Source organism: Oenanthe melanoleuca, chromosome 5 (genome assembly GCF_029582105.1).
Source record: "Oenanthe melanoleuca isolate GR-GAL-2019-014 chromosome 5, OMel1.0, whole genome shotgun sequence".
NCBI classification, from domain to species: Eukaryota; Metazoa; Chordata; class Aves; order Passeriformes; family Muscicapidae; genus Oenanthe; species Oenanthe melanoleuca.
The window spans coordinates 8305800-8332267 of NC_079339.1; the positions used below are offsets into that span (position 1 = coordinate 8305800).

Sequence of the window (26468 nt, forward strand, 5' to 3'; positions counted from 1 at the left end):
GGAAAATCTGTGGGATGTGATAGGATGGGGTGAAGATGGACAGTAGCGTGGGCATGGGGATGGGGTGCAGAGATGAGAATGAGATGGGGATAGAATGGGGAGCAGCTCATATGTACTTCCTTAGGCCCAGGGCACGTTTTGGCAATGATCCTGGAGCTATTCCCTCATTGGGAGTTGTATCTGACAAGCAGCCAGCTGCCTCACCAGCACTGCCAGAATTTGCAGTGCCACCAGCACCACCAGCGTCCCTCTGCTGCTGGAGGAGCAATGACCCTTCTGGGAAGAGAAATAAGGAATGGTAGAAACCAGTTAGGAAAGGGGAGGCAGTCAGAGAATGGACATTCTCCTGGAAAGGATTGTTTCTTATTGGGAGGAAATACGGAGTCATTCACAATGAATTAGTTTTGTGGAGAAAAAAAAAATCAAGATCAGTAACCCTAAGGCTCTGGCACTCTGATGTAGCCAAAGGTGTAAAACGATTTTATTTCCAAATGCTTGGGGAGCAAAACCAGGGCAGGATACACAGACCAGCCAGATGGATGGCAGTGGGGAGCTCCTGGTGATCTGAGAATGCTCTTCTACGTGGTACTGACCTGAGAGGATCCACCTGGGGATATGGAATCCCAAAGGATCAAGAGTTACCAGGAAGCACCACTGATCTGGACAGACCCCCTTTGCCTCCTGCTGCCCCACAGTGAACAAGTCAATGGAATATTTTCCTTCCTTCCTACCCCACCTTCCTCTCCTCCAGCAGCTGCTCTGTTCCTGCCACCCTCTCCTGGTGACCACAGTGCCCTCTCCAGGTCCTCCATCCTCTACCCTGAGCTTTCCTTCTGCATCCCCTGCTGAACAGTCCTACCCTCCCATTTCCCTCTCTTAGCCCACAGTTTCCACTGCCCTCCTCCCTGCACATCTCATTGCTTTCCACTAAATCCTTCCCACTGTAGGGAGATGCTGCTGAGGAGCCACATGGTCCATCCCTGGATTCTCCAAACACTAACTCCCCATCCCCTCTGACCACAGCCAGGGGCCACATCCCACTGCCTGCCCATTGTCCATCCATGGAGGTGAGCACTGTGTCCCCGTCTCCTGTCTCACCCACTGAAGGGGACATCCTCTGTGAGATAGATGTCACCAACATGGCCATGCACAGTGTGACACTGCTCATCTGCCTCTGTGGACTCTGTGTTCTGTAGGAATGCAGTGTCATTTGGGTCCTTGGGTTCCACACCCAGAAGAACACCATGAAACCCATCACTGCCTACATCCTTTACCTGGCCATATCCTTGTCCACTCATCCCAGGGTTCCACTGGGTTGGGTGCCTTACCTGCAAAAGGATAATCCTTTGCTGTTAATGGAATCCCCACCAGGCACGTGAAGAGTGGATCACTGAGATCTTCCATGGCCTAGCATAAGCTGTCCTTTTGAAGTGTCTTCACCAGGATTATCCAAATATTCTGTTTAGGTTGAGGGACGATCATCCAGGTGTGATTGGTAGGGCAAAAAGTATCCAGAGCATTGCGAGGACGATAGTGGAGTTGAAGTCTTTCATTTTTGCTGGGAATGGGTCATCTTTTGAGGTAAAGGCAGACATTATTAGATCTTTGGGGTAAGGGAAAGGAATTATTTCCTTCTTCTTCCTGTAACTTATGTGATGCCATTTCTTGCCTCCCCTTTTCTTGAAATAAAACATAAAAGGCAGGGTTGTGTGTGGTAGGTTGTATAGGGAGGGTCAAGGGAGAACACGGAGTGGCGTGGGAAGGTAAGTATAACAAAGGTAAGTGTAGGGGAAAAGGGGTGCAACTGGGGATAGAAGCAGTGGTCAGGGAGTGCGTAGCCTGTCGTTTCCAGTCTTGTTTTCGAGGAAGACTGTTTTGGAGGTAAGTGTTGTTGGAGATTGGGTGACGGGATGTTCTGGTCTTGACAGGAGCCATGTTAGGCAGCATTTCTGTCTCCAGGGAGCTTGTCTCTCTCTGGTCTTTCAGTCCTGTAGTGGTGGGCTTGGGAGTATTTTTGTTAGTTTCGGTGGGGGCAGTGTTTATTGGCCCTGAATATAGTTGAATGAATTTCCCTGCGAACCATCTTGGGCCAGATGGGGCCGACACACAGGCACACCCCCTTCCCCAGGAAAACAGTGGAAAAGGTTCTGCTATTTTTTGGGTCTCCTGGTCTTTGATCAGCACCAGCGGCTTCTCATTGAGCTTGACTTGGGCCAAATTTCAGCAGTGCCAGAGTACAGGGGAGGTCAGCTCAAAGAAAGAGCAATTTAGGAAGTTTATCACACACAGAGACTTACAGAGTCTCTCAATGGGAGACATGTTCTCTGTCCCTCCCCACTGCTGATCAAGGACCCACTTGATGGTGCCATGGGTCCTTTCCACAATGTATTGCCCTGTGGGATTGTGAGGAATGCCTGTGTTGTGCTTAACTACCCACTGGTTGAAAAAATATCTTAATTTGCAGGAGGTATAAGCAGGCCCATGGTCTGTTTTTATTTCTTCAGGGACTCCCATGGTGGTCAATGCCAGGAGAAGATGCTTGATGGTGTGTGCAACATCTTCTCCTGCGTGGGCCAAACCAAACACTGAGCCAGAAAATGTATCTACTGAGATATGAATGTATTTCAGTCTCCCAAAAGCTGGGAACTGACTTGCATCAGTCTGCCAGATTTGGCAGCTGTTCAGGTCTCTGGGGTTGACCCCAAAGCCTAGGGATGGCATTTGGTACAACTGAGAATTTGTGCAAGTGGCCATGATAGCACCAGCCTGGTCTTGAGATAGATGGAACATGCGCATGAGTGCTGGGACATTTTTATGGAAGATAGTGTGGGACATCTTCACCTGGGCAAAGGTGTCCAGCCCATTTGCTGACGCAGTCATCGGGGCAAGTGCACCCACCCTTCATTTCCCCACTTCAACAGCACCCAGGAGGGATGGCCCAGGGGCTCAGCATTCCTTCCTGGCTACTCCCAGTGTCACAGCAGAGATCTGCCCCAAGGCCTTTAATTTTTAAGTTTGTGAGCCGGGTGCAAAAGACTCTGCCTTCAGGAATTCTTCCTCTCCTCTGCCTTCAGCTGCTCCCTCAGCGGGCTTGGATGGTGCAGCAGCAAGGACAGGAGGAGGCTGCGGTCCTCAGCACAGCCACCCCCAACCAGGAGCAGGGTGACATCTGTGTTTGTCACCACGGGCTCCAAGGGGCATCACCCGCTGCTCTGTGGCTTCCCTGAGGTCACCAGCCCCACCACATCCCACACCTTTCCTTCAGCCCCACCACATACCACATACCACACAATACCACGAGTCCCATCACATCCCACACCTTCCCACCAGCTCCATCATGTCACACACCTCCCACACCAACCTCCCATCCCTCTCCCCCTCTCAACCCACCCACCTCCAGTCCTTCCCATCCCTTCCAGCCTCGTGCCTGAGGCTCCAGTCCCTCCCCATGAGCTGCTCACCCCAGGATGCCTCATCAAGCCATGAGGGAGTGTTTCTCTTGGAGATGCTCCTCCCAAGCTTCATCCCTGGTGTCCAGACCCCCAACCTCCTCTGCAGAGAAACAAGAGGCAGTAGATGGATAGGTCCACTGGCATTTCTTTGGCTGGGGAAGCATGGAAATGCCAGGAGGAACAGAAACACTGCTGGGGGTCCCGTGTGGTCGTCCACAGGGGAAGGCTGCCTGGGGAGAATTTCTAGAGGATGTCAGAGAGGGGCAGGATGCCTTAGGATTTTAGCCTTCATATTTTTCAAATCCTGTACTGCACTAGTGCATAGCTCTAAACTGCATCTAGTACCAAGTACTGGTGTTTACCAAGTCAAGCATTAGGCAGCAGGACACTCAGAAGGATCTCTCCTTATTTCTGTGTGTGCCGTGAGACTTTACAACATGGTTTTTATCCATTATAATGTATGTATAAGCATAGATAGACATGAAAAGGTTTTTCTTATCTAGTCAAAAATACACCATTTTCCTAGAACTAATTTCCATGCATCCTTACAGGGACTGTTTTTATGGTCCTGGATGATCATTCAGGTGGTTGTATCCATTGAACACTATATATCAAGGATGACATTGCCTTGAACACTTCCTTTGGCCATGTGCTCTTGCTTCTTGTTACAGAACTCGCCCAAAAATATTCTATGCTTCCTTATCACTTTCTACACTGGTTCCAGCTATGTTTATCATCCAGTCTCCACATCTTTACGTCCTTTTATCATTTTGTCCAGTTAGTCTTTAAGCAGTTTCAGTGGAGTTGAAAATGTTTATTCTCTTTTATTTATCAATCCCAAGCCACCCACCCCAACTGTACCACCTCCCTCTCCCACCCCACTATTTCCACCACCCTCCTCGCCTACACATCTCACTTTGCTTCACTGAATCCTTTTCGCTGCAGGGAGCTGTTGAGCAGCTGTATAGTCCATCCCTGGACTCTCCAACCACTGACCCCCATCCACTCTGACCACAACCGAGAGCCACATCCCACTGCCTGCCCACTGTCCATCCATGGAGGTGAGCACTGTGTTCCCAACTCCTGCCTCACCCACTGAAGGGGATGATCTCTGTGAGATAGATTTCAGCAGTATGGCCATACACAGTGTGACACTGCTCATCTGCCTCTGTGGGCTGGCTGGGAACGGGGCTGTGCTCTGGCTCCTCAGCCTGAAAATCCGTAATTCCGGCATCTTTGACCTGGCTTTTGCCGACTTCCTCTTCCTTCTCTTCACGGTCCCCTCCACCTTGCTCTTCCTGATGGAGGATGTGTTCTGCTCTGCTATCATGCCCCTGGGGTACTTGAGCTTCCTTTTTCAGCTGTCAATGGTCTCCTACTACTGGGCACTGTTCCAACTGGCATTCCTCAACTTCAGGAAGTACATGATCTTCCTCTTCCAGCTCTGCTGCCACTGTGACTTTCCCGAGCGCCTGTGGTGGGTGCTGGAAAGTGTCCAATACTGGGCCTTTTTCTCTCTCTTCATCGTCATTCCCGGGGTGACTTCCCTGTGCCCATCAAAAAAGCAGGAGCAGTGCCGGGCAGTACTCATCTCCATCTATGCCATCATCCTGCTCCTCTTTGCTGCACCCGTGGTCATTTCCTGCACAATCGACATCATCAAAGTCAAGCGTGGCTCCCAGCAGAAGCAACCTGAGACACGAGACATCGTTATCTTCATCACTGTGCTCTTCACTCTCCTCCTCGGCCTCTGCAATTTCCTGCAGCAGCTTGGTTACATGCCTGTGCCCATCCAGGTGGTTTTCCTGTTCACCTGCATCCACAGCAGCATCAAACCCTTCATCTACTTCTTGGCAGGGAAGTGCTGGAGCTCCTGCTCCATGGAGTCCCTCCAGCACTCCCTCCAGAGCGTCTTTGAGGAGAAGAAAGAAATAACTGCTGGCAGAAATGATGCTTTCATGGACACGGGGGTCTGAGCCTGTTGATCACTTCTACTGCTGTGCTGAAGAACCTTGACACAGGTTTCCTTTAAGTCACCTGATTAATAAATACCCACAGCATCACCCTCCCTGTTTGTACTCCTGCAGGAGAAGGGAGCAGAGCCATAGCCAGGGGCAATGGAGGAGGGATGCTTTGCCATAGAGCACATTGGAGCATGGCTTTCCTCCTCCCTGCTGTGCCCACATGGCTCCAGGCAGTGCAGCTGGGCTCAGTGCTGTTCCCCAGCTCTATTCCCCATGGAATGACCCTCATATCCTCGGCCACAGGGAATGAACTCCATCTCCTCTGGCTACGCCAATGAGTTTCATGGTGTTTTGAGGGATCTCTTGCCTGCAAAGAATGTGACACCTTAAGGCCTGGGGACACACCAGGACAGGGCTGTGATTTCCCAAATCCCTGTGGGGCTGGTGCCTGTGGATGGCAGGACAGGGGTTGGGATCAAACGGAGCCTCTTTCCACTTCTGTCCAGCACACCTGGACATCCTGCATTCCCAGGTGATGGGAAGGGATACCAGGTAGGGCTGCAGAGCTTGGGAGGGACAGAAACATTCCCTTGTACTTTTTGTGGAATTTGTCTTATTCAATAATTTCACTATTAAATTCTTCTGAGTAAAGTGCCAGGTAAAAGTTGACCTCCACGGAACCCTTGTGCCTGTGACCAGAAAGAGCTTTCAGCATGGAAATTCACATCACCAGATGTTTTGACCATTTAATTGCACAGAAATTTGGGGTTTATCCTGCTGTTCTGCAGAATGGGGCCATCCTCTGTTTCTCCAGCATCAAAGTCTGTTGAAGCCATTGACCACCTCCATCCTCAACCTGGTCACCCTCAGGAGGAGCTGAACACAGACTCAGCACAAAGCTTCAGCCAAAATCCATCTCTGTCATTTTCTCATTACCCGTTTCTCAGATTTGTATTTATTTTTTTGGTTTGTTTCCAGTGTGATAATTCTGTCCTCAGAATTTGTTGATTAAACAACATCCAGGCTTCTCTGCAGAGCTTGTCCCTGGTGAACAGTGACCAAAATGGCTCATTTCCTTATTTTATCCCATTCTAAAAATTCTGACTTGCTGTCAGGAGGGCAGGTTCCTGTCTCATACCAGAGCTCTTCCTAAGGCACGTGCCTGCAACGGTTGGGATGATGTTAGCAGTGCCAAGATCCCCTCATTCCTCCTGGGAGAGACTTGGGAACTAGCTACATCTCTTCCCAGGGGGAAGTTGTCCCTCCTTTTCCCACTGCCTTAAATGCAGGGGAAACCAAGGTGGCACTGCTTCTGGAAAGGAAAGGAAGAGTGAAAGTCATGGGTGCTGAGTCAGGTTTGGAGACACAAGGCACACATGAGACTAAACACCGAGAAAGCATTTATTGAAAGAGTTGTTAGTAATTAGCAGAAGAGAGACTTTGACATCGGAGAGGGTTTTTTCTTCCTGTCTCCTGTTTTCCTGTCCAATGGAAAGCAGAATCTTTCCACAGTACAACACCTTGTTGAGGAAAAAACAACTCAGCCAGGCAGTGTCTCCCTCTTCTTGTCTGAAAGACAGGTATCTGCCAGGGAAAAGCAAGGCCTTCCCTTGAAATGGAGAATATAAACCCTCCCCCTCTGAATTAAGCTGATTTTGAAATTAAGGTATTCTCGGAAAAGATATGGGGATAGGAATAACAGTTTTTTACTAGTATATATAGCGAGGCAAACAAAACAACAACAATTATGGCATTAACAACAGACAGAACAGTAACCCAGTTCCAGTCCTCTCGGTCAGTGCCAGTGCTCCAACAGGACACTTAGAAATAGAAAGCTGAAGCGGGAGAGCATCTCAACGAGGGCAGTGGTGCAGAGTCAAGTAGCAGAAGAAGAGGCAGATCCTGGCATTTGGGTGGTGGTGATAGCAGCTGGGACCTTTCTCCTCCAAAGCCAAGAGTGAGCAACAGTCAGCAACTGCCCCCCACCCTCCTTTTCCTGCTTCTAATATCGTGGTCTTCCCCCCCCCGTCCTTCCCAAAGAGACAAAATCCCAAGAAAATAACACATTTCTCCCCACTGCCTCCAAGAGGTCTTAGCTATCAGTGTTTCTTAGCATATTCACAGGAAAAATCCCCAGTGAAGATGAAAGAAAAGAAAACAAAACCCCAGGAGCAGCTCTCTTGGCTACAACCCTTATGAAGTTGCAGGTTTCACCTGAACCATCTTCTACACTGCCCTGTCAGTCAGACAGCAGCCTACAGTGAATTCCAAGGAATTCCTGGAAAGCTGAGGTGACATGATTCCTACCCAACCTTACATACCTCAGGGATCTGGGATGCTCCTGCTGGAAACTGGCACGGGTGGTGGCCCTGACACCAGAACTGTCAATTCTCTTCCCTGCTGACACTGTGTTTGTGTCCCGAGCTGTGGAATCTCACATCCCCTCACCAGGCCAATCCTTTCAAGTGCCCACACTTCATGATCCATGAGCTAAAGGGGCTTCAGGAGAGTTGGAGAGGGACTTTGGACAAGGGCGTGGAGTGATAGGACAAGGGGGAATGGCTTCCCCCTGAGACAGGATGGTTTTAGACTGCATATTAGGAAGAAATCTTTCCCTGTGAGAGTGCTGAGGCACTGGCACAGGCTGCCCAGAGAGGCTGTGGCTGCCCCATCCCTGAAAGTGACAAGGCCAGGTTGGATAGGGTTTGGAGCAACCTGGCATAATAGGAGGTGTCACTGATGGCAATAGGACAGTATGGGATCAGGTATAAAATACTGCAAATGTTCCCTGGACTGAGGAGGAGCAGGAACTCTGCTGAAGAGCTGGAAGGGAGTTCACAGCACTCTGGTCTCCAATAGCTTTTATTGCATCAGCAAGGGGATTGGCAGCAATTAGGGTGGGCTCTTAGTGCTGATAACTGGGCTAGAAGCAGCTGATTGCTGTCCTCCTCTTGGGCAGTGTAAGTCTGCATTGGAATGATAGAAATGGGAGTCCACGGCCCAGGGGTGCTCCATGAGCCCAGGGGAGGTTTTGGCAATGATTCTGGAGCTCTTCCCAGAATGGGAGTTGTTTCTCACAAGCACCCAGATGCTTCAACAGTGCTGCAAACACCACAAGTGTTACCAGCACCACCAGCATCCCTCTGCTGCTGGAGCGGCAATGACCCCTCAGGGAAGAGAAATGAGGAATGGTAGAAGCCTGTCAGGTGAGGGAAGGAAATTGGAGAATGGGACACTCTTCTGGAAAGAAGTGTTTCCAGTTAGGTGGAAATGAGGAGCCATTCACAGATGTTAAAGTAGTAAGTAGTAAGGTAGTATGGTGTTTGCCTCTCACAAATGTTGAATGAATATTATGTGTGTTATCATGTTAAAAGAAGCTCTGTTCAGATGTGGAGTTTTCCTAATGTGAGTGCTGTGTTCCTGTTGAATGCTGTAATGCTGATCTCTGACCATGGTGTGGAGCTGAAGCCACAAGGGCTACACAAGCTCCAGGAAGGCAGGATGAAGGAGGAGCTGTGTCAGAGGAGTGGAATATGTTTGAATGTGGGGCTTGGCTTACCAGGGGATTGGCTTACCAAGAGTATATAAGGCGTGTTCCTGGTGTGGGCAGTGTGCCTGTGGCTGTGCCTCTGGCTGCGGGTGAGCACCCAGAGGTGTTCCTTTTACCTTTTTTTGTCCCTTGTTGTAGTTTAATAAACTTTTTGAAATTTTAGAAGTGCAGGGTCGTTTCTCACAACAAAGGAAAAGACCACTTGCTTTGTAGGGTAAAAAAAATCAAGATCAGTAACCTCGAGACTGTGAAATTCTGATGGATCCAAAGTTGTGAAACCCCTTCTGATGGCCCTGTGACTCCAGTAGCTTTCGGAAAAAACAACAACAGTGGAAAAGGGCACGGAGAGACCCAGCAGGAGGGGAATGGGGAGCTCCTTCTCCATGTTACTGATCTGGGAGGAGCTGCTTTAGGACATGGATCCCAAAGGAGCAAGAGCTACCAGGAAGCAGTGCTGATCTGCACAGACCCCCTTTGCCTGCTGCTGCCCCACAGTGAACAGGTCAGTGGAATGTTTTCCTTCCTCCCTCTCCCACCTCCCTCTCCACCAGCAGCTGCTCTGTTCCTGCCACCCTCTCCTGGTGATCACAGTGCCCTCCTCAGGTCCCCCCTGTGCCCCATGCCCTGTGCTTCCCATCTGTATCCTGACATTGAAATTGGCTGAAAAAATGTTTCTAACACAATGGGAAGCATTTGGAAGCAGGAATTCTTTACCGGGACAGGACATACAGAAGGATTTCTCCTTGATCTGTGTGTTGTGAGACTTTACACACAGGGGTTTTATTCATTATAACCACACACAGATGATAAAAAGTTCTTATATAACACATAAACATGATTTTCCTAGAGTTTATTTTCATGTTTCAGACTCCTACTGGACATACTTCTATGATCCCGGAGGATCATTCAAACGGTTCTCGTGGTCGTACTCACTGAGTGCTGTGATATTAAAGGTGACCCTGCCTTGAATTTTCCTTTGGCCATGTGCTCTTGCTTCTTGTTACAGAAAACCCTGATGGCCTCCTTAAGTGTTTCTGTACTGGCTCCAGCCACATTTATCATCCTGTGAGCACATTGGAGCTGGGCTTTCCTCCTCCCTCATGAGTCCTAGAACCCTATGGCCAGGAGGAGCAGAGACACTGCTGGGGTCCCAGGTGGAGCTGGGAGCAGTGGGGCTGTCAGGGGAAAACAAGCAGCCCTGGATGGGTTCTGGGGTGTCAGAGCAGGGTGGAGGGGTCAGGAGAAGGTCAGAAGGGGTGGAAGGGGTCTGGATGCTGGCAAACCCAGAGGAAAGAAGAGCCTGAAGGGCCACGGTCAGAGTGGGGGGCAGCTGCCATCTGTGAGACGTGTGGGATGGGTTAGGATGGGCAAGACATGGAGGTAGGATGAGGGTGAGGATGAGGATGAGGATGAGGATGAGGATGAGGATGAGGAGAGGAGAGGGGAGGAGAGGGGAGGGGAGGGGAGGGGAGGGGAGGAGAGGGGAGGGGAGGGGAGGGGAGGGGAGGGGAGGGGAGGGGAGGGGAGGGAAGGAGAGGAGAGGAGAGGAGAGGAGAGGAGAGGAGAGGAGAGGAGAGGAGAGGAGAGGAGAGGAGAGGAGAGGAGAGGAGAGGAGAGGAGAGGAGAGGAGAGGAGAGGAGAGGAGAGGAGAGGAGAGGAGAGGAGAGGAGAGGAGAGGAGAGGAGAGGAGAGGAGAGGAGAGGAGAGGAGAGGAGAGGAGAGGAGAGGAGAGGAGAGGAGAGGAGAGGAGAGGAGAGGAGAGGAGAGGAGAGGAGAGGAGAGGAGAGGAGAGGAGAGGAGAGGAGAGGAAACAGTCCAGTTGTGCTTCTTTTACGTTCTGGGGAAGTTTTGGCAATGATCAGGGAGCACTTCCTGGAATGGGCATTACTTCTGAGCAGCTCCATGCTGCCGCACCAGCACTGCCAGAACTGCCAGCATTCCAGTGCTACCAGCACCACCAGCATCCCCCTGCTGCTGGAGGGACAATGACCCCTCAAGGAAGAGAAACAAGCAATGTTAGAAACCTTTTGTGAGAGAGAAGGCAGTTGCAGAATAAGACAATCTGCAGGGAGGGAATATTTCTCATCAGGAGGAAATGGGGTGCCATTTCCCACATATTTCACTTGTAGCTTTTCACAAAAGTCACTTCCTCTGTAGCAGAAAAATTCTAGATACACAACTCTGAGGAAGTAAAACTCTGACATAGAGAAAGATGCAATTTCCGACTCCCCTGTGACTCCACTGAGTCTGCAGGAGCAGCACCAGGACAGGGCATAGAAAGAGCCAGCAGGATGGGAGTGGGGAGCTCCTGGTAATCTGGACACTTTCTCATTCATATTACTGACCTGGGAGGAGCTGATTTAGGAAATGGATCCTAAAGGAGCAAAAGGTACCAGGAAGCACTGCTGATCTGCACAGACCCCCTGTGCCTGCTGCTGCCCCACAGTGAACAGGTCAGTGGAATGTTTTCCTTCCTCCCTCCCCCACCTTCCTCTCCACCAGCAGCTGCTCCGTTCCTGCCACCCTCTCCTGGTGACCGCAGTGCCCTCCCCAGGTCCACCCTCTTCTGCCCTGAGTTTCCCTTTTGTACTTCCTGCCAAACACGCCAACCCGCCCACCTCCCCCTCTACCCACAAGTCCCACTGTCCTTCTCACCTCCACATCTCACTCATCCCCACTCAATCCTTCCCACTGCAGGAAGCTGCTCAGGAGCCCCATGGTCCATCCCTGGATTCTCCAAGCACTGACTCTCATCCACTCTGACCACAGCCAGGGGCCACACCCCACTTCCTGCAGAGTGTCCATCCATGGAGGTGACCACCGTGTCCCCATCTCCTGCCTCACTCACTGAAGGAGACGATCTCTGTGAGATAGATGTCACCAACGTGGCCATGTACAGTGTGGCACTGCTCATCTGCCTCTGTGGGCTGGCTGGGAACGGGGCTGTCCTCTGGCTCCGTGGCTTCTGCCATGTGTCCAGGAACAGCACCACCCGTTACATCTGCATTCTGACTGTTACCGACTTCCTCTTCCTCCTCATTCTGATCCCCTCCAGTCTGCTTTTCCTGCTGGAGGACGTGTTCTGCTCTGTCATCATGCCCTTGCCGTACGTGTGGTTTCTTTTCCAGCTGTGTCTGGTGTCCTACATCATGTGGCTGTACCTGCTGACATTCATCAGCATCCAGAGGTGCAGGTCCATCCACTGCCCGATCTGGCACTGCTGCCACCGTCCCCAGCACCTATCAAAGGTGGTGTGTGCCCTGCTCTGGGCATTCTCCATCATTGTCTTCGCTCTCTTTGCCACAGTAATTTTCCTGTGTGCATTTCTGCCACCTGAGTATTGCCGAGTATCTCTCATCTCCAGGTACACCTTTGACCTCCTGCTCTGTGCTCCTTTCATGCTCATTTCCAGCACAATCCTCTACTTTAAGGTCAAAGCCGGCTCCCACCAGCAGCAAACCAAGAGGCTCGACATTGTTATCTGCCTCATTGTGCTCTTCACCCTGCCCTTCAGCCTCAGGAATTTACTGCAGGAGTTCAGCTATACCATTTTCTCATCCCACGTGGCTTTCCTGCTTATCTGTATCTACACCAGTATCAAACCCTTCGTCTACTTCTTGGCAGGGAGCTGCTGGAGGCACTGCTCTATGGAGTCCCTCCGGCTCTCCCTCCAGAGGATCTTTGAGGAGCCAGAAGAAAACCCTGCTGATATTGATGATCCTGCCATGGAAGCTGTGCTCTGAGTCTCGTCATTCCTCCTGCTGCACTGCTGAGGGACCCTGGGAAAGTGGGTGAATGATTCCTGGAGTCACCTGATGAATAAATCTCTAAAGTGTCATCCTCTCTTTGCTGGTGCATCCGCCTTTCCAGACTGCACTGGGATCTGAGAAATGCTCCTGAGGCATCAGCTTTGAGGATCATCCACTGGGCTCAGCTCCTCTGCAGCTCATCAGAAACATCTTCTGCTCCCAGAAACTGCTGCTATCCAATGACCTTCTGGGTTTTATGGACAGCCTTGGAAATTATTTCACTTCTCTGAATGGCACAACATCCCTGTTCTCACACTTTCCCAGAAAGTTGCCAGCCCAAAGTGTGGCCAGGGTGAAATATGGCAGTGACTGAAGCCCATCTCTTGGGGCCCTGTAAAGAATGGACCAAAAGGAGACCATTGGAGCTCTCCTGGGCCCCAGCAGCTCTGACCAGAACCTTCCTGGCAGTGGGGCCTCTCCCAGCCGGGATCTCTCCCGTTTGCTGCCCTCGGGTGATCCCCGAACACCGACGGGTCCTGGGCCAATCCCCTCACTGCTCGAGGCTCAGCCCTTGGCACAGTGAGGAGATGCAAACAGATCCACAGTGAGCATTTCCCTGCCTCCAAGGAGAATTTCTCACAGGGACTCTGCACTGGCTCTGTCTGTGTGCACACACGTGTGCATCTGCCATGGCAAATGTGGGAGCAATGCTGCTCTCAGGTGTTTTAGTACCTGAGACATCTGAGTGAGTCAGGCCTGTAAAAAAGTACAAGGCATAAGTTATGTTAAATGCTGTTAAGTGTTATTCCCCTGTTGAGTGTGCTAAGTTTAAGGTATAACTGAAGTACTGTTAGGTTTGAGTGCTGTAAACTTTTTAAGACATTTTCCTTTTTCTCCTTATCCTCACTGTCCTTTTGTCACACGCACCTGAACACACAGAAACACAGACAGGGGCAGTGCTTTGGTCTGCGGTTGCTTAATATTAAAGCTGGTTTTATTGATATCCTTGCTGGTGGTTTTGTGCCTCCAGAAATTCTTCCTCTGCCCTGGCTTTCGCCTCTCCCTCAGGGGGATCAGATGATACAGCTAAAAGGGGAGGGGGAGTCTGTAGTCCTCGGCACTGCCACTCCTTTCCAGGGGCAGGGTGACCATGGGCTCCACAGGGCATCAACCCCTCCATGTGGTTTTTCTGAAGTCACTGAGCTGGCGGTGTTCATCCTGGAGGAGGGAAGGCTTCAGGGAGACCTTAGAGCCCCTCCCAGGGCCTCAAAAATCTCCAAGAACTACAGAGGCCCTTTGGACAAAAGCGTGAAGTGACAAGACAAGGGGCATCAGCCAGAGAACGGGTTAAGTGGAATACTGGGAAGAAATTCTTCCCTGTGCGGGTGGTGAGGCCTGGCACAGGTTCCCAGAGAAACTGTGGCTGACCCATCCCTGGAAGTGCTCCAGGCCAGCTTGGATGGGGTTTGAAGCAACCCAGCCTAATGGAAGGTGTTCCTGCTGGGAAAGGGGTGAGATTAGACAAAAACAGCCACAAGTGTTCTCAAGATTGAGGAGGAGGAAGATGAGCTCTGGTGTAGGGCTGCAAGGGGTGAAATGAACGGGCCAGGAGACCAGCTTCTTCTTTACTAAAAGGCCAGCTTTGGGGAGGGAACCCAAGGGGTCACGCAAACCACTGTTGTTTCCGCTGGATGACATGAAGGAGGAGGAATTCTCCTTTGCCAGATGACAGAGCTGGAGCTTCCATCCTCACAAGAGTCCCTAGGAATACATTTGCAGGCTCTTGGTCGAGGGGTGTCATGCAGACTGAGTGCTGCTGAAGTCATGGCGACAAAGCGAAGAAGCTCCGGTTGGTGATTTCATCTTCTCCATTCGCTTCCTCACCTGAGAGTACCATTTTTTAGTCTTAGATGTTATACTGGCTCATTGTTTTTAGGGGTTTTTATCACCGAATGGTATCCCATGAGCCCTTGCGGTCATACGCCATTTTGGAGGGGGTAGTGGAGGTGGGCGTGGATACGAGAGTGGATACTGGGACAGGAAAATCGACAAACAGCTTGGAGTATTAACAATTTACAAAGACATAAAACGTTAACAACAAATAGTCAACACAAACAACAATTATAGTCAACTGGGTGGACACACATCAACGGAAACATCAACTGTAGTTAACTGGGTGGATAACTTGTAGAGAAAAGCTTACATCTGGGAATTTATTCCCCACAGTATTTCCCCCTCTTTTTGATTGGGCTCAGGCCCGCATCAATTTGTGGTTGCTGATTCTTTTAAGTAAAATTTCCTTAAGTTTTGCTAGTTCCCCTTGATTCGCTTTATGTTCAAAACAAAACCAGGTTTCTCCTCCAGGACATTCCCAAGTAAGCGCTGCCTAAATGAAACTGTATTTTTTTTGCAATCCAATAAACCTTCCCATCCTCTTGACAGGTGGTTATCTGTGAATGATTCAAACAACCAAGGTTTATGTTGGTGTGGACCCTTAGCAGCAACCCGAGACTTTCCCCATCATAGAGAGGATAACAACACTTGGCACATGCAGTTTCTTTACCTTTTGTAAGGTTATTCACAAGCAGGGCTAACATCAGCCCTCCCAAGAGTCTGGTATGAACTATTCTTGGTCTCACCCGGTCTTGCCTCTTCAGGATGGGAAATTCTTCAGGGTTGATAGCAGAGTCTCTTCACTTTATCACCAGATTTGTTTTTGTTGGTATTTTTTCCTTTAATTTAGTAGCCCTTGGGGAATACACAGTAGGAGAAATTACTTTAAGTTGAGGTGAGAAACGGTGGTGTCTTTTATTTTTAGAAATGGTAGGAACCACAATAAATTTGATCTTTTGAGAATATTAATAAATTTACAACAACAATTTCAAACCAGAAAATTACAGCAACCATTTCAAACATCAGCAGTAGTTATTAAAAACTCTTCAACAGATATACCAACCTTTAACATCTTTATCAATCAATGAGGATTCTCTCAGCCATCCTCCAGCTTTTTCTGAAAAATTACTTTGAGAATTATGGGATTCAGCATTGCAGCCCACTCGGCAGAGTCTGGTCCTTTGTCAGGGAGTGGTGCCAGTCCTTTACCAGTCTCCTTTGGGAGACGTGAGTTGAACCTCTTTCTTACATCTTGTTGGGGGTTGAGTGTTTTTCCTATTGCTGTGTCAATTTAAAGAATTTTTCCCATTGTCAAGCCAATGGAGCTGCCGGGTACACCGCAGGATCTTTGCAGGCTCTGGACAAAAGGGGTAGGTGGGATCGGCTTGGAGAGGGGCTCTCATGCTTCCGGAGGGGACTGGTGTTTCCGGGTGCGGGGAGGAGGATCCTCTCGGTCTTGGAGCCACGCGGCCGAACGCAGGAGAGCCAGACCCTCTGCCATCACCTCCCCTGCATCTTCCCTGCTCCAGCCTCCAGTCTCTGCGGACACAGCTGAGCACCAGAACCCAAACGGTGAGCGAGGAGCTGCCCACTCCAGCCGCTCCCCCCTGAGACCGGCGCGGCAACGGCCGCCCCTTCCCGCCTCCGCTCCTGCCGAGAGAGAGCGTGCTCACAGCTAAAGAAAGGACTGGAACCGAGTAATATGTTCTGTTCTGTTAGTAATTTTAACAACTGCTGTTGTTTCTGCTGGTACAGTTGGATATATTAGTAAAAGAGCTGTTATTCCTACCTCCTTATCTCTCCCTCAGAGTCCTTGATTCAAACGTTTATAATATTTGGGGGGGAGTGGAATTCGGGTCTCTGTTTAAAAGGAAAATTTCTGCCTTTCTTGGCAGACCCCTGTCCTTCAAACCAGGACAGATTTTGGCGCCCAACGTGGGGCCTGAGGGCATTAAGAGGAGAGTTAAGACAGGAGTAACAGCTCTCTTGAGGGGCAACATGTTGTCCGGTTTAATCTGGTTTGGGCTCCATGTGGCCACAGATACCTCTCTCCCATTTGTAAGCCCTTATTTGAATATGGGCCCTCTCACCAAAGTTACTGTAGCTATTATCTGATTAGTTTGGTGGATTGATTATGTCAGGAAATCATGGTTTTTTAATTTTCTCTGGGAAGTGGCCACATGGATCCAGAACTATCATACTCTAACTGCGTGTTTCTGGGGTTATTTCAATAATGGTACTTACTGTGAAGTAATGAATGCAAGGGAAATTTTCTCCCAACCCATCAACCAGTTTTTTGAAGCTACTCCACCAGTTTTCAAGGATTTCAGATCTGTTTTAATTGCTAGTGTTATTATACACTGGTTGGCGTTGTTGATAGGCCTGCTCTACTTAGCATTCAGAAACAAGGGAATATTGGCTTGGTTAACAACCCTGATACCTACCCCAGGGACTAGGGATGTGGCCCCAGAGTCTGCCCCTGCCCCAGGGACTAGGGATGTGGCCCCAGAGACTGCCCCTGCCCAGGGACTAGGGATGTTGCCCCAGAACATGACCCTACCCAAGGGACCAGGGATGTTGTCCCAAAGTCTGCCCCTGCCCCAGGGACTAGGGATGTGGCCCCAGAACATGACTCTGCTCCGGAGACTAGGGATGCTGCCCCAGAGCCTGATGCTGCCCCACAGCCCACTGTAGAAATGAACCACCCAGAGTGGGTGGGAACTCTAGTGAAGGATATTGGCCAGATGTTGAAGGAGCACAGCCAGATGTTGAAGGAGCACAGCCAGATGTTGAAGGAGCACTTTTCTTCAGCTGGTGAGAAACCCTCCCCCTGCCCTGAAGAGGGAGTGTCAGATGGTGCTGCAGTGGAACCCGTAGATGTTGTATCTGTCCAGGCTCCAGCCGGATCACAGGGGCAGCCACAGCCAGTGGCAGTTGCCCCTGTGGAAACTAGAAAATCTAAGATCAAAACGAGGCACCTAGATAATGGGGATCAGCCAGGAGGGTCCTCACAACCAGCAAGGGAGCCAGAGATTGAGATTGTCACAGAGTCCCTCTCATACGACAGTCTCTGTAACCTGCGTAAAGACATTGCACGGCGAGGCCGTGAGCCTTTTACAACTTGGTTACTCCGGGTCTGGGACCTTACGGGAACAGGTGTGCAACTGGATGGAACTGAGGCCAGGAATTTAGGATCCTTGGCCCAGGATTCAGGTGTGGACCAGATATTTGTGAGGGAGCAAGGCCTCCTTTCCCTCTGGGACCGGCTTTTAATGAGTGTGAGAGAGAAGTTTGTCCACAAAGAGAGAATGCAGGAGTACCACCGTAGAATGCGCTGGAAAACTCTTGAGGAAGGGATCCAGCAGCTGAGAGAAGTGGCAGTCTTAGAGGTACTCTTTGGGAGGGATGGACAGCATGACAATGACCCTGACAAGGTCAGGTGCACAGGGCAGATGCTGTGGAATCTGGCAACCCTGGGGCCATCTCAATATACCACCTTCATTGCAATGACCAATGCTGATGACCACCAAGACACAGTGGGTTCTGTTGCCAACAGACTCAGAAATTTTGAGAGTATGATGAATGGCCCAATGCAGGCCAATGTCTCTGCCGTGGCCAGGGACCTCCAAGAGGTCCAAAACAGGGTGGAGGAGATGAGGGAGGAGATGAGGGAGGAGATGAGGGAGGAGATAGGCCTCAAATCTAGAACCCAACACCCCCCAGCTAGGGAGAGAGGGTACACCCCACGAGCTGACCTGTGGTTTTTCCTGCGAGACCATGGAGAAGACATGGAAAAATGGGATGGGAAGCCCACTTCTGTCCTGGCAGCACGGGTGTGTCAGCTCAGGGAGGGAAATGCTAACTGAGGGAACCGTGCTAAGATGAAGGTAGCCTCAACCTCCCATGGTAAAGGTGCAGGGTATCACAGAAGGGAGAATGATCTGTCAGATCCCCTGGAAGGAACCTCCACTATGTATGCCCAAGAAAGAAATAATAACCAGGGATAGAGGGGCCCTGCCTCTAGCCAGGGAGAGGCATGGGATGACAGGATCTATTGGACAGTGTGGGTGCGATGGCCTGGCACATCAAAGCCACAGGAACATAGAGTGCTAGTTGATACTGGTTCACAATGCACCCTGATACCATCAGAACATGTGGGGAAGGTACCTGTTTCTATTGTTGGGATGACGGGGGGATCACAGGAATACACTTTGCTGGAAGCTGAGATCAGCCTGACAGGGAAGGGATGGCAGAAACATCCTATTGTAACTGGCCCAGGGGCACCACGTATTCTAGGCATAGACTTCCTCAGGAATGGCTACTACAAAGACCCAAAGGGGTTCAGGTGGGCTTTTGGAATAGCTGCTGTAGCAACAGAGAGCATTAAGCAGTTGAACACTTTGCCTGGACTATCAGAAAACCCATCTGCAGTGGGGCTCCTGAAAGTGACAGAGCAACAGGTACCAATTGCCACCATGACAGTGCACCGCCGGCAGTACCGGACAAATCGAGATGCTGTGATCCCCATCCACAAGATGATCCGTGAGCTGGAGAGCCAAGGGGTGGTCAGCAAAGCCCACTCACCCTTCAACAGCCCCATCTGGCCTGTGCGCAAATCTGGCGGAGAATGGAGATTGACTGTGGACTATCGTGCCTTGAATGAAGTGACTCCACCGCTGAGCGCTGCCGTGCCGGACATGCTGGAGCTGCGTACGAGCTGGAGTCCAAGGCAGCAAGGTGGTATGCCACCATTGACATTGCCAATGCGTTTTTCTCCATTCCTTTGGCAGCAGAGTGCAGACCTCAGTTTGCTTTCACCTGGAGGGGCGTGCAGTACACCTGGAACCGACTGCCCCAGGGGTGGAAACACAGCCCCACCATCTGGCACGGACTGATCCAGGCTGCACTGGAAAAGGGTGAGGCTCCAGAACATTTGCAGTACATCGATGACATCATTGTGTGGGGGAACACAGCAGTGGAGGTATTTGAGAAGGGAGAGAAGATCATCCAGATTTTGCTGGGAGCCGGTTTTGCCATTAAAAAGAGCAAAGTCAAAGGACCTGCCCGGGAGATCCAGTTCCTGGGAGTGAAGTGGCAAGATGGACGGCGCCAGATCCCCACTGAGGTCATCAATAAGATCACAGCAATGTCTCCACCAACAAGCAAGAAGGAAACACAAGCTTTCCTAGGTGCCATAGGCTTCTGGAGAATGCACATCCCTGAGTACAGCCAGATTGTGAGCCCTCTCTACCTGGTCACCCGAGAGAAGAACGATTTCCACTGGGGCCCTGAGCAGCAGCAAGCCTTCGCCCAGATCAAGCAGGAGATCGCTCATGCAGTAGCCCTTGGCCCAGTCAGAACGGGACCAGAGGTTAAGAATGTGCTCTACTCTGCATCCAGGAACCATGGTCTGTCCTGGAGCCTTTGGCAGAAGGTGCCTGGTGAGACCCGAGGCCGACCCCTGGGATTCTGGAGCCGAAGTTACAAAGGATCTGAAGCCAATTACACTCCCACAGAGAAGGAAATCCTGGCTGCCTATGAAGGAGTTCAAGCTGCCTCAGAGGTGATTGGCACGGAAGCACAGCTTCTCCTGGCACCCCGACTGCCAGTGCTGGGGTGGATGTTCAAAGGAAAGGTTCCCTCTACCCACCACGCCACCGACGCCACATGGAGCAAGTGGATTGCCCTCATCACGCAGCGCGCCCGTATTGGCAACCCGAATCGCCCTGGCATTTTGGAGATAATTACAAACTGGCCAGAAGGTGAAGATTTTGGTCTCGCTGACGAAGAGGAGCAGGAACAAGTGACCCGGGCTGAAGAAGCCCCACCGTACAACCAACTGCCAGCAGATGAAAAATGCTACGCCCTTTTCACCGACGGTTCCTGTCGCATTGTGGGGATGAACCGGAAGTGGAAAGCAGCCATATGGAGCCCCACACGACAGGTTGCACAAGCTACTGAAGGAGAAGGTGGAATCAAGTCAACTTGCTGAGCTCAAAGCTGTTCAGCTGGCCTTGGACATTGCTGAGAGAGAGAAATGGCCAAAGCTCTACCTTTACACTGATTCATGGATGGTAGCCAATGCTCTGTGGGGTTGGCTGTAAAGGTGGAAAAAGGCTGACTGGCAATGTAGAGGAAAACCAATCTGGGCTGCTGATGAGTGGAAAGACATCGCCACTCGGGTCGAGAAGCTACCCGTGAAAGTCCATCATGTGGATGTTCATGTTCCCAAGAGTCGGGCTAATGAAGAACACCACCATAACGAGCAAGTAGATCAGGCTGCACAGACAGAGGTCTCAAAGATAGACTTAGATTGGGAACACAAGGGAGAATTGTAACTGGCTTGATGGGCCCACGATGCCTCAGGTCATCAGGGCAGAGATGCCACCTACAAGTGGGCACGAGACCGAGGGGTGGATCTAACCATGGACAGCATCTCCCAGGTTATCCATGACTGTGACACGTGCGCTGCCATCAAGCAAGCCAAGCGGGTAAAGCCCTTCTGGTATAGGGGGCGGTGGTGCAAGTACAAGTACAGAGAGGCCTGGCAGATTGACTATATCACACTGCCTCAGACCCGCCAGGGCAAGTGCTACGTGCTGACCATGGTGGAAGCCACCACCGGGTGGTTGGAGTCCTACGCTGTGCCTCATGCCACTGCTCGGAACACCATCTTGGGCCTGGAAAAACAAGTCCTCTGGAGGCATGGTACCCCTGAGAGAATTGAGTCAGACAACGGGACTCATTTCAAAAATAGCCTTATAAGCACCTGGGCTAGAGAACATGGCATTGAGTGGGTGTACCATATTCCCTACCATGCACCAGCAGCTGGGAAAGTCGAACGGTGCAATGGCCTGCTTAAAACCACCTTAAAGGCACTTGGTGGGGGGACTTTCAAAAACTGGGAGATCAATCTACCAAAGGCCACATGGTTAGTGAACCGAGGTTCCACTAACTGAGCAGGCCCTGCCCAATCTGAGCCCCTGGGAACACCAGATGGAGATAAGGTCCCTGTGGTAAACCTGAGAGGCATGTTAGGAAAACCTGTTTGGGTGAACTCTCCCTCCAGCAAAGACAATCCTGTTCGTGGGGTGGTTTTCGCTCAAGGACCAGGTTGCACTTGGTGGGTGATGCAAAAGGATGGACAGACAAGATGCATACCCCAAGGAGACCTTGTTCTAGGGTGAACTATCTATGATACTGTGCCTGTAACTGCATGTATGTATATAATATAGAAGTTTTAATTTCCTGTAGCATGTTGGCATGGAAAAAATTCGGGGTGGATAATGTTGGGGGTTGAGTGTTTTTCCTATTGCTGTGTCAATTTAAAGAATTTTTCCCATTGTCATGCCAATGGAGCTGCCGGGTACACCGCGGATCTTTGCAGGCTCTGGACAAAAGGGGTAGGTGGGATTGGCTTGGAGAGGGGCTCTCATGCTTCCGGAGGGGACTGGTGTTCCCGGGTGCGGGGAGGAGGATCCTCTCGGTCTTGGAGCCACGCAGCCGAACGCAGGAGAGCCAGACCCTCTGCCATCACCTGCCCTGCATCTTCCCTGCTCCAGCCTCCAGTCTCTGCGGACACAGCTGAGCACCAGAACCCAAACGGTGAGCGAGGAGCTGCCCGCTCCAGCCGCTCCCCCCTGAGACCGGCGCGGCCGCGGCCGCCCCTTCCCGCCTCCACTCCTGCCGAGAGAGAGCGTGCTCACAGCTAAAGAAAGGACTGGAACCGAGTAATCTGTTCTGTTCTGTTAGTAATTTTAAAAACTGCTGTTGTTTCTGCTGGTACAGTTGGATATATTAGTAAAAGAGCTGTTATTCCTACCCCCTTATCTCTGCCTCAGAGTCCTTGATTCAAACGTTTATAATATTTTGGGGGGAGTGGAATTCGGGTCTCTGTTTAAAAGGAAAATTTCTGCCTTTCTTGGCAGACCCCTGTCCTTCAAACCAGGACACATCTGCACCACAGTGTGTGTGGTGAGCAGTACCTGGAAGAGACCTTCGAATTTAGGGATTCAAGGGGTACTGTTCCATGACTTAATAAGCACCCAATTTAACAGACATTAAGACTCAAGAGTACAATTTACTGAGTAAAAAGATGACAGGTTATGTAATAAATAACTTAATGAAACAAACCCACAAACAGAAACCTAGAAGAGTGTTTCAAGATATTTATAACTAGCTGTCCTGGTTTGAAGGATAGTATTTGTCAAGAAAGGCAGGAGCTTCTCCTGAGATGGTGAGTGTAATCCCTCTCCCTCCCGATTATTATAATTTTTTAATCAGGGACTCTGAGGCAGAGATATGGGGATAGGAATAACAGTTCCTTACTAATATATCTGGCCAGACAAACAGAAACAACAGCAGCTATGAAAATTAACAACAAACAGAACAGTAACTCAGTTCCAGTCCCTTCTTCAGCTGCAGACACTTTCTTCCTGCTCTCGGTCCCGGTAATGGGGGATGAGGCAGGGTCCAGGCAGCTGCAGAGGTAGCAGGTGAAGGCGGGGGGGGGGGAGAAGGCGGCAGCTCCGTGTCCCAGGTGGGAGAAGGATGGAGAAAGCCTGCCCACTCACTGTGTGGATCGTGGTGCCCAGCTGTGTGCTTGAAGGTAGCAGACTGAAGTGGAGAAGATGGCAGGGCAGTGTTCCACAGCAGAGAACCTGAATCCCGGCGATGGGGTGCCATGTGGGCTGGAAAATGAGCAGCCCCTGGACGACTCCTCTGACCCCACTGGTGAGCGAAAGTAGGAAGACCGCCCCTGCCCATCCCTTTGTCTTGAGCCATGAAGAGCTTGGGTGCAGCCCAGCAGTCTTTCTTAGCATAAAAACGGGAAAAAATTCTCCTGAGAGAAGGAAAAATGTAAGGGAACAAACCCCAACCACCAACATTATCCACCCTTTATTATTCCCATGCCTACATGCTATATCAAATTAAAACCTTTAAATCATATAAATACATGCAGTTACAGATTCAGGCACAGTATCATAAATAGTTCACCCTAGAACAAGGTTTCCTTGGGGTATACATTGGGTCTTTCCATCCGTTTCATCACCCACCCGGTGTAACCTGGTCCTTGAGCGAAAACCACCCCACGGACAGCATTGTCTTTGCTGGAGACAGAGTCTACCCAAACTTTTTTCCTAACATACCTCTCATGTGTACCACTGGGACCTTATCTCTCCATCTGGTGTTCCCAAGGGCTCAGATTGGGCAGACCCTGCTCGGTTTGTAGAACTTCAGGTATTCAATAACCATGTGGCCTTTGGTAGATTAAACTCCCAGTTCTTAAAAGTCTCCTCACCAAAAGCCTTTAAGATGGTTTTCAGCAGGCCATTGCACCGTTCGACTTTCCCAGCCGCTGGAACATGGTAGGGAATATGGTACACCCACTCAATGCCATGTTCTCTAGCCCAGGTGCTTATAAGGCTATTTTTCAAATGAGTCCTGTTGTCTGACTCAATTCTCTCAGGGGTACCATGCCTCCAAAAGACTCAAGGCCCAGGATGGTGTTCCGAGCAGTGGCATGAGGCACAGGGTAGGTCTCCAGCCATCCAGTGGTGGCTTCCACCATGGTCAGCACGTAGCACATGCCTTGGCAGGTCTGATGCAGTGTGATCTGCCAGGCCTCTCCATACTTATATTTGGATCACCACCCCCCATACCAGAGGGGCTTTACCCGCTTGGCTTGCTTGATGGCAGCGCACGTGTCACAGTCATGGATAACCTGAGAGATTCTGTCCATGGTTAGATCCACCCCTCGGTCTCGTGCCCACTTGTAGGTGGCATCTCTGCCTTCATGACCTGAGGCATCGTGGGCCCATCAAGCCAGTTACAATTCTCCCTTGTGTTCCCAATCTAAGTCTATCTTTGACATCTCTATCTGTGCAGCCTGACCTACCTGCTTGTTGTGTCCATGTTATTCATTAGCCCGACTCTTGAGAACATGAACATCCACATGACGGACTTTCACGGGTAGCTTCTCTACCCGTGTGGGGATGTCTTTCTACTCATCAGCAGCCCAGATTGGTTTTCCTCTACGTTGCCAGTCAGCCTTTTTCCACCTTTACAGCCAACCCCACAGAACATTGGCTACCATCCATGAATCAGTGTAAAGGTAGAGCTTTGGCCATTTCTCTCTCTCAGCAATGTCCAAGGCCAGCTGAACAGCTTTGAGTTCAGCAAGTTGACTTGATCCACCTTCTCCTTCAGTAGCTTGTGCAACCTGTCGTGTGGGGCTCCATACGGCTGCTTTCCACTTCTAGTTCGTTCCCACAATGCGACAGGAACCGTCGGTGAATAGGGCGTAGCATTTTTCATCTGCTGGCAGTTGGTTGTATGGTGGGGCTTCTTCAGCCCGGGTCACTTGTTCCTGCTCCTCTTCATCAGCGAGACCAAAATCTTCACCTTCTGGCAAGTTTGTAATTATCTCCAAAATGCCAGGGCGATTCGGGTTGCCAATACGGGCGCGCTGCGTGATGAGGGCAATCCACTTGCTCCATGTGGCGTCGGTGGCGTGGTGGGTAGAGGGAACCTTTCCTTTGAACATCCACCCCCAGCACTGGCAGTCGGGGTGCCAGGAGAAGCTGTGCTTCCGTGCCAATCACCTCTGAGGCAGCTTGAACTCCTTCATAGGCAGCCAGGATTTCCTTCTCTGTGGGAGTGTAATTGGCTTTGGACCCTCTGTAACTTCTGCTCCAGAATCCCAGGGGTCGGCCTCGGGTCTCACCAGGCACCTTCTGCCAAAGGCTCCAGGACAGACCATGGTTCCCAGCTGCAGAGTAAAGCACATTCTTTACCTCTGGTCCCGTCCTGACTGGGCCAAGGGCTACTGCATGAGCGATCTCCTGCTTGATCTGGGCGAAGGCTTGCTGCTGCTCAGGACCCCAGTGGAAATCGTTCTTCTTGCGGGTGACCAGGTAGAGAGGGCTCACAATCTGGCTGTACTCAGGGATGTGCATTCTCCAGAAGCCTATGGCACCTAGGAAAGCTTGTGTTTCCTTCTTGCTTGTTGGTGGAGACATTGCAGTGATCTTATTGATGACCTCATTGGCGACCTGGCACCGTCCATCTTGCCACTTCACTCCCAGGAACTGGATTTTTCAGGCAGGTCCTTTAACTTTGCTCTTCTTGATGGTGAACCTGGCTCCCAGCAGAATCTGGATGATCTTCTCTCCTTTCTCAAATACCTCCATTGTCGTGTTCCCACACACAATGATGTCATCCATGTACTGCAAATGTTCTGGAGCCTCACCCTTTTCCAGTGCAGCCTGGATCAGTCCATGACAGATGGTGGGGCTGTGTTTCCACCCCTGGGGCAGTCGGTTCCATGTGTACTGCACGCCCCTCCAGGTGAAAGCAAACTGAGGTCTGCACTCTGCTGCCAAAGGAATGGAGAAAAACGCATTGGCGATGTCAATGGTGGCATACCACCTTGCTGCCTTGGACTCCAGCTCGTACTGCAGCTCCAGCATGTCTGGCACGGCAGCGCTCAGCGGTGGAGTCACTTCATTCAAGGTACGATAGTCCACAGTCAATCTCCATTCTCCATCAGATTTGCACACAGGCCAGATGGGGCTGTTGAAGGGTCAGTGGGCTTTGCTGACCACGCCTTGGCTATCCAGCTCACGGATCATCTTGTGGATGGGGATCACAGCATCTCGATTTGTCCGGTACTGCCAGCAGTGCACTGTCAAGGTGGCAATTGGTACCTGTTGTGTGAACACTGCTGAAGGCCTAGGCACATTTACAGCTAGGCCTTTTTCTCAAGTTCTAAGTATTTTTCTCAGGCCATGAAACTTTCTCTGCCTCAGCTAGGATTTTTCCCAAGCTAGAGGTTCCTTCTTTATTGTAAACACAAGAG

At 50.7% G+C, this 26468-nt stretch overlaps 3 protein-coding genes across 3 annotated transcripts in view; all 3 read left to right on the forward strand.

The window, feature by feature from the left end:
* LOC130253447 (mas-related G-protein coupled receptor member H-like) overlaps positions 1–26468 on the forward strand; it is a 141206-nt gene that overhangs the window by 50536 nt on the left and 64202 nt on the right. The window lies entirely within an intron of this gene.
* On the forward strand, positions 4174–5711 carry LOC130253461 (mas-related G-protein coupled receptor member H-like). Its single transcript, XM_056492050.1, has one exon. It carries the CDS (start codon positions 4508–4510, stop codon positions 5426–5428), a length of 921 nt encoding a protein of 306 aa, XP_056348025.1. The 5' UTR covers positions 4174–4507; the 3' UTR covers positions 5429–5711.
* On the forward strand, positions 8857–15148 carry LOC130253439 (mas-related G-protein coupled receptor member H-like). The gene is made up of 2 exons (XM_056492016.1): positions 8857–9468; positions 11664–15148. Exon 2 carries the CDS (start codon positions 11774–11776, stop codon positions 12707–12709), a length of 936 nt encoding a protein of 311 aa, XP_056347991.1. The 5' UTR covers positions 8857–9468; positions 11664–11773; the 3' UTR covers positions 12710–15148.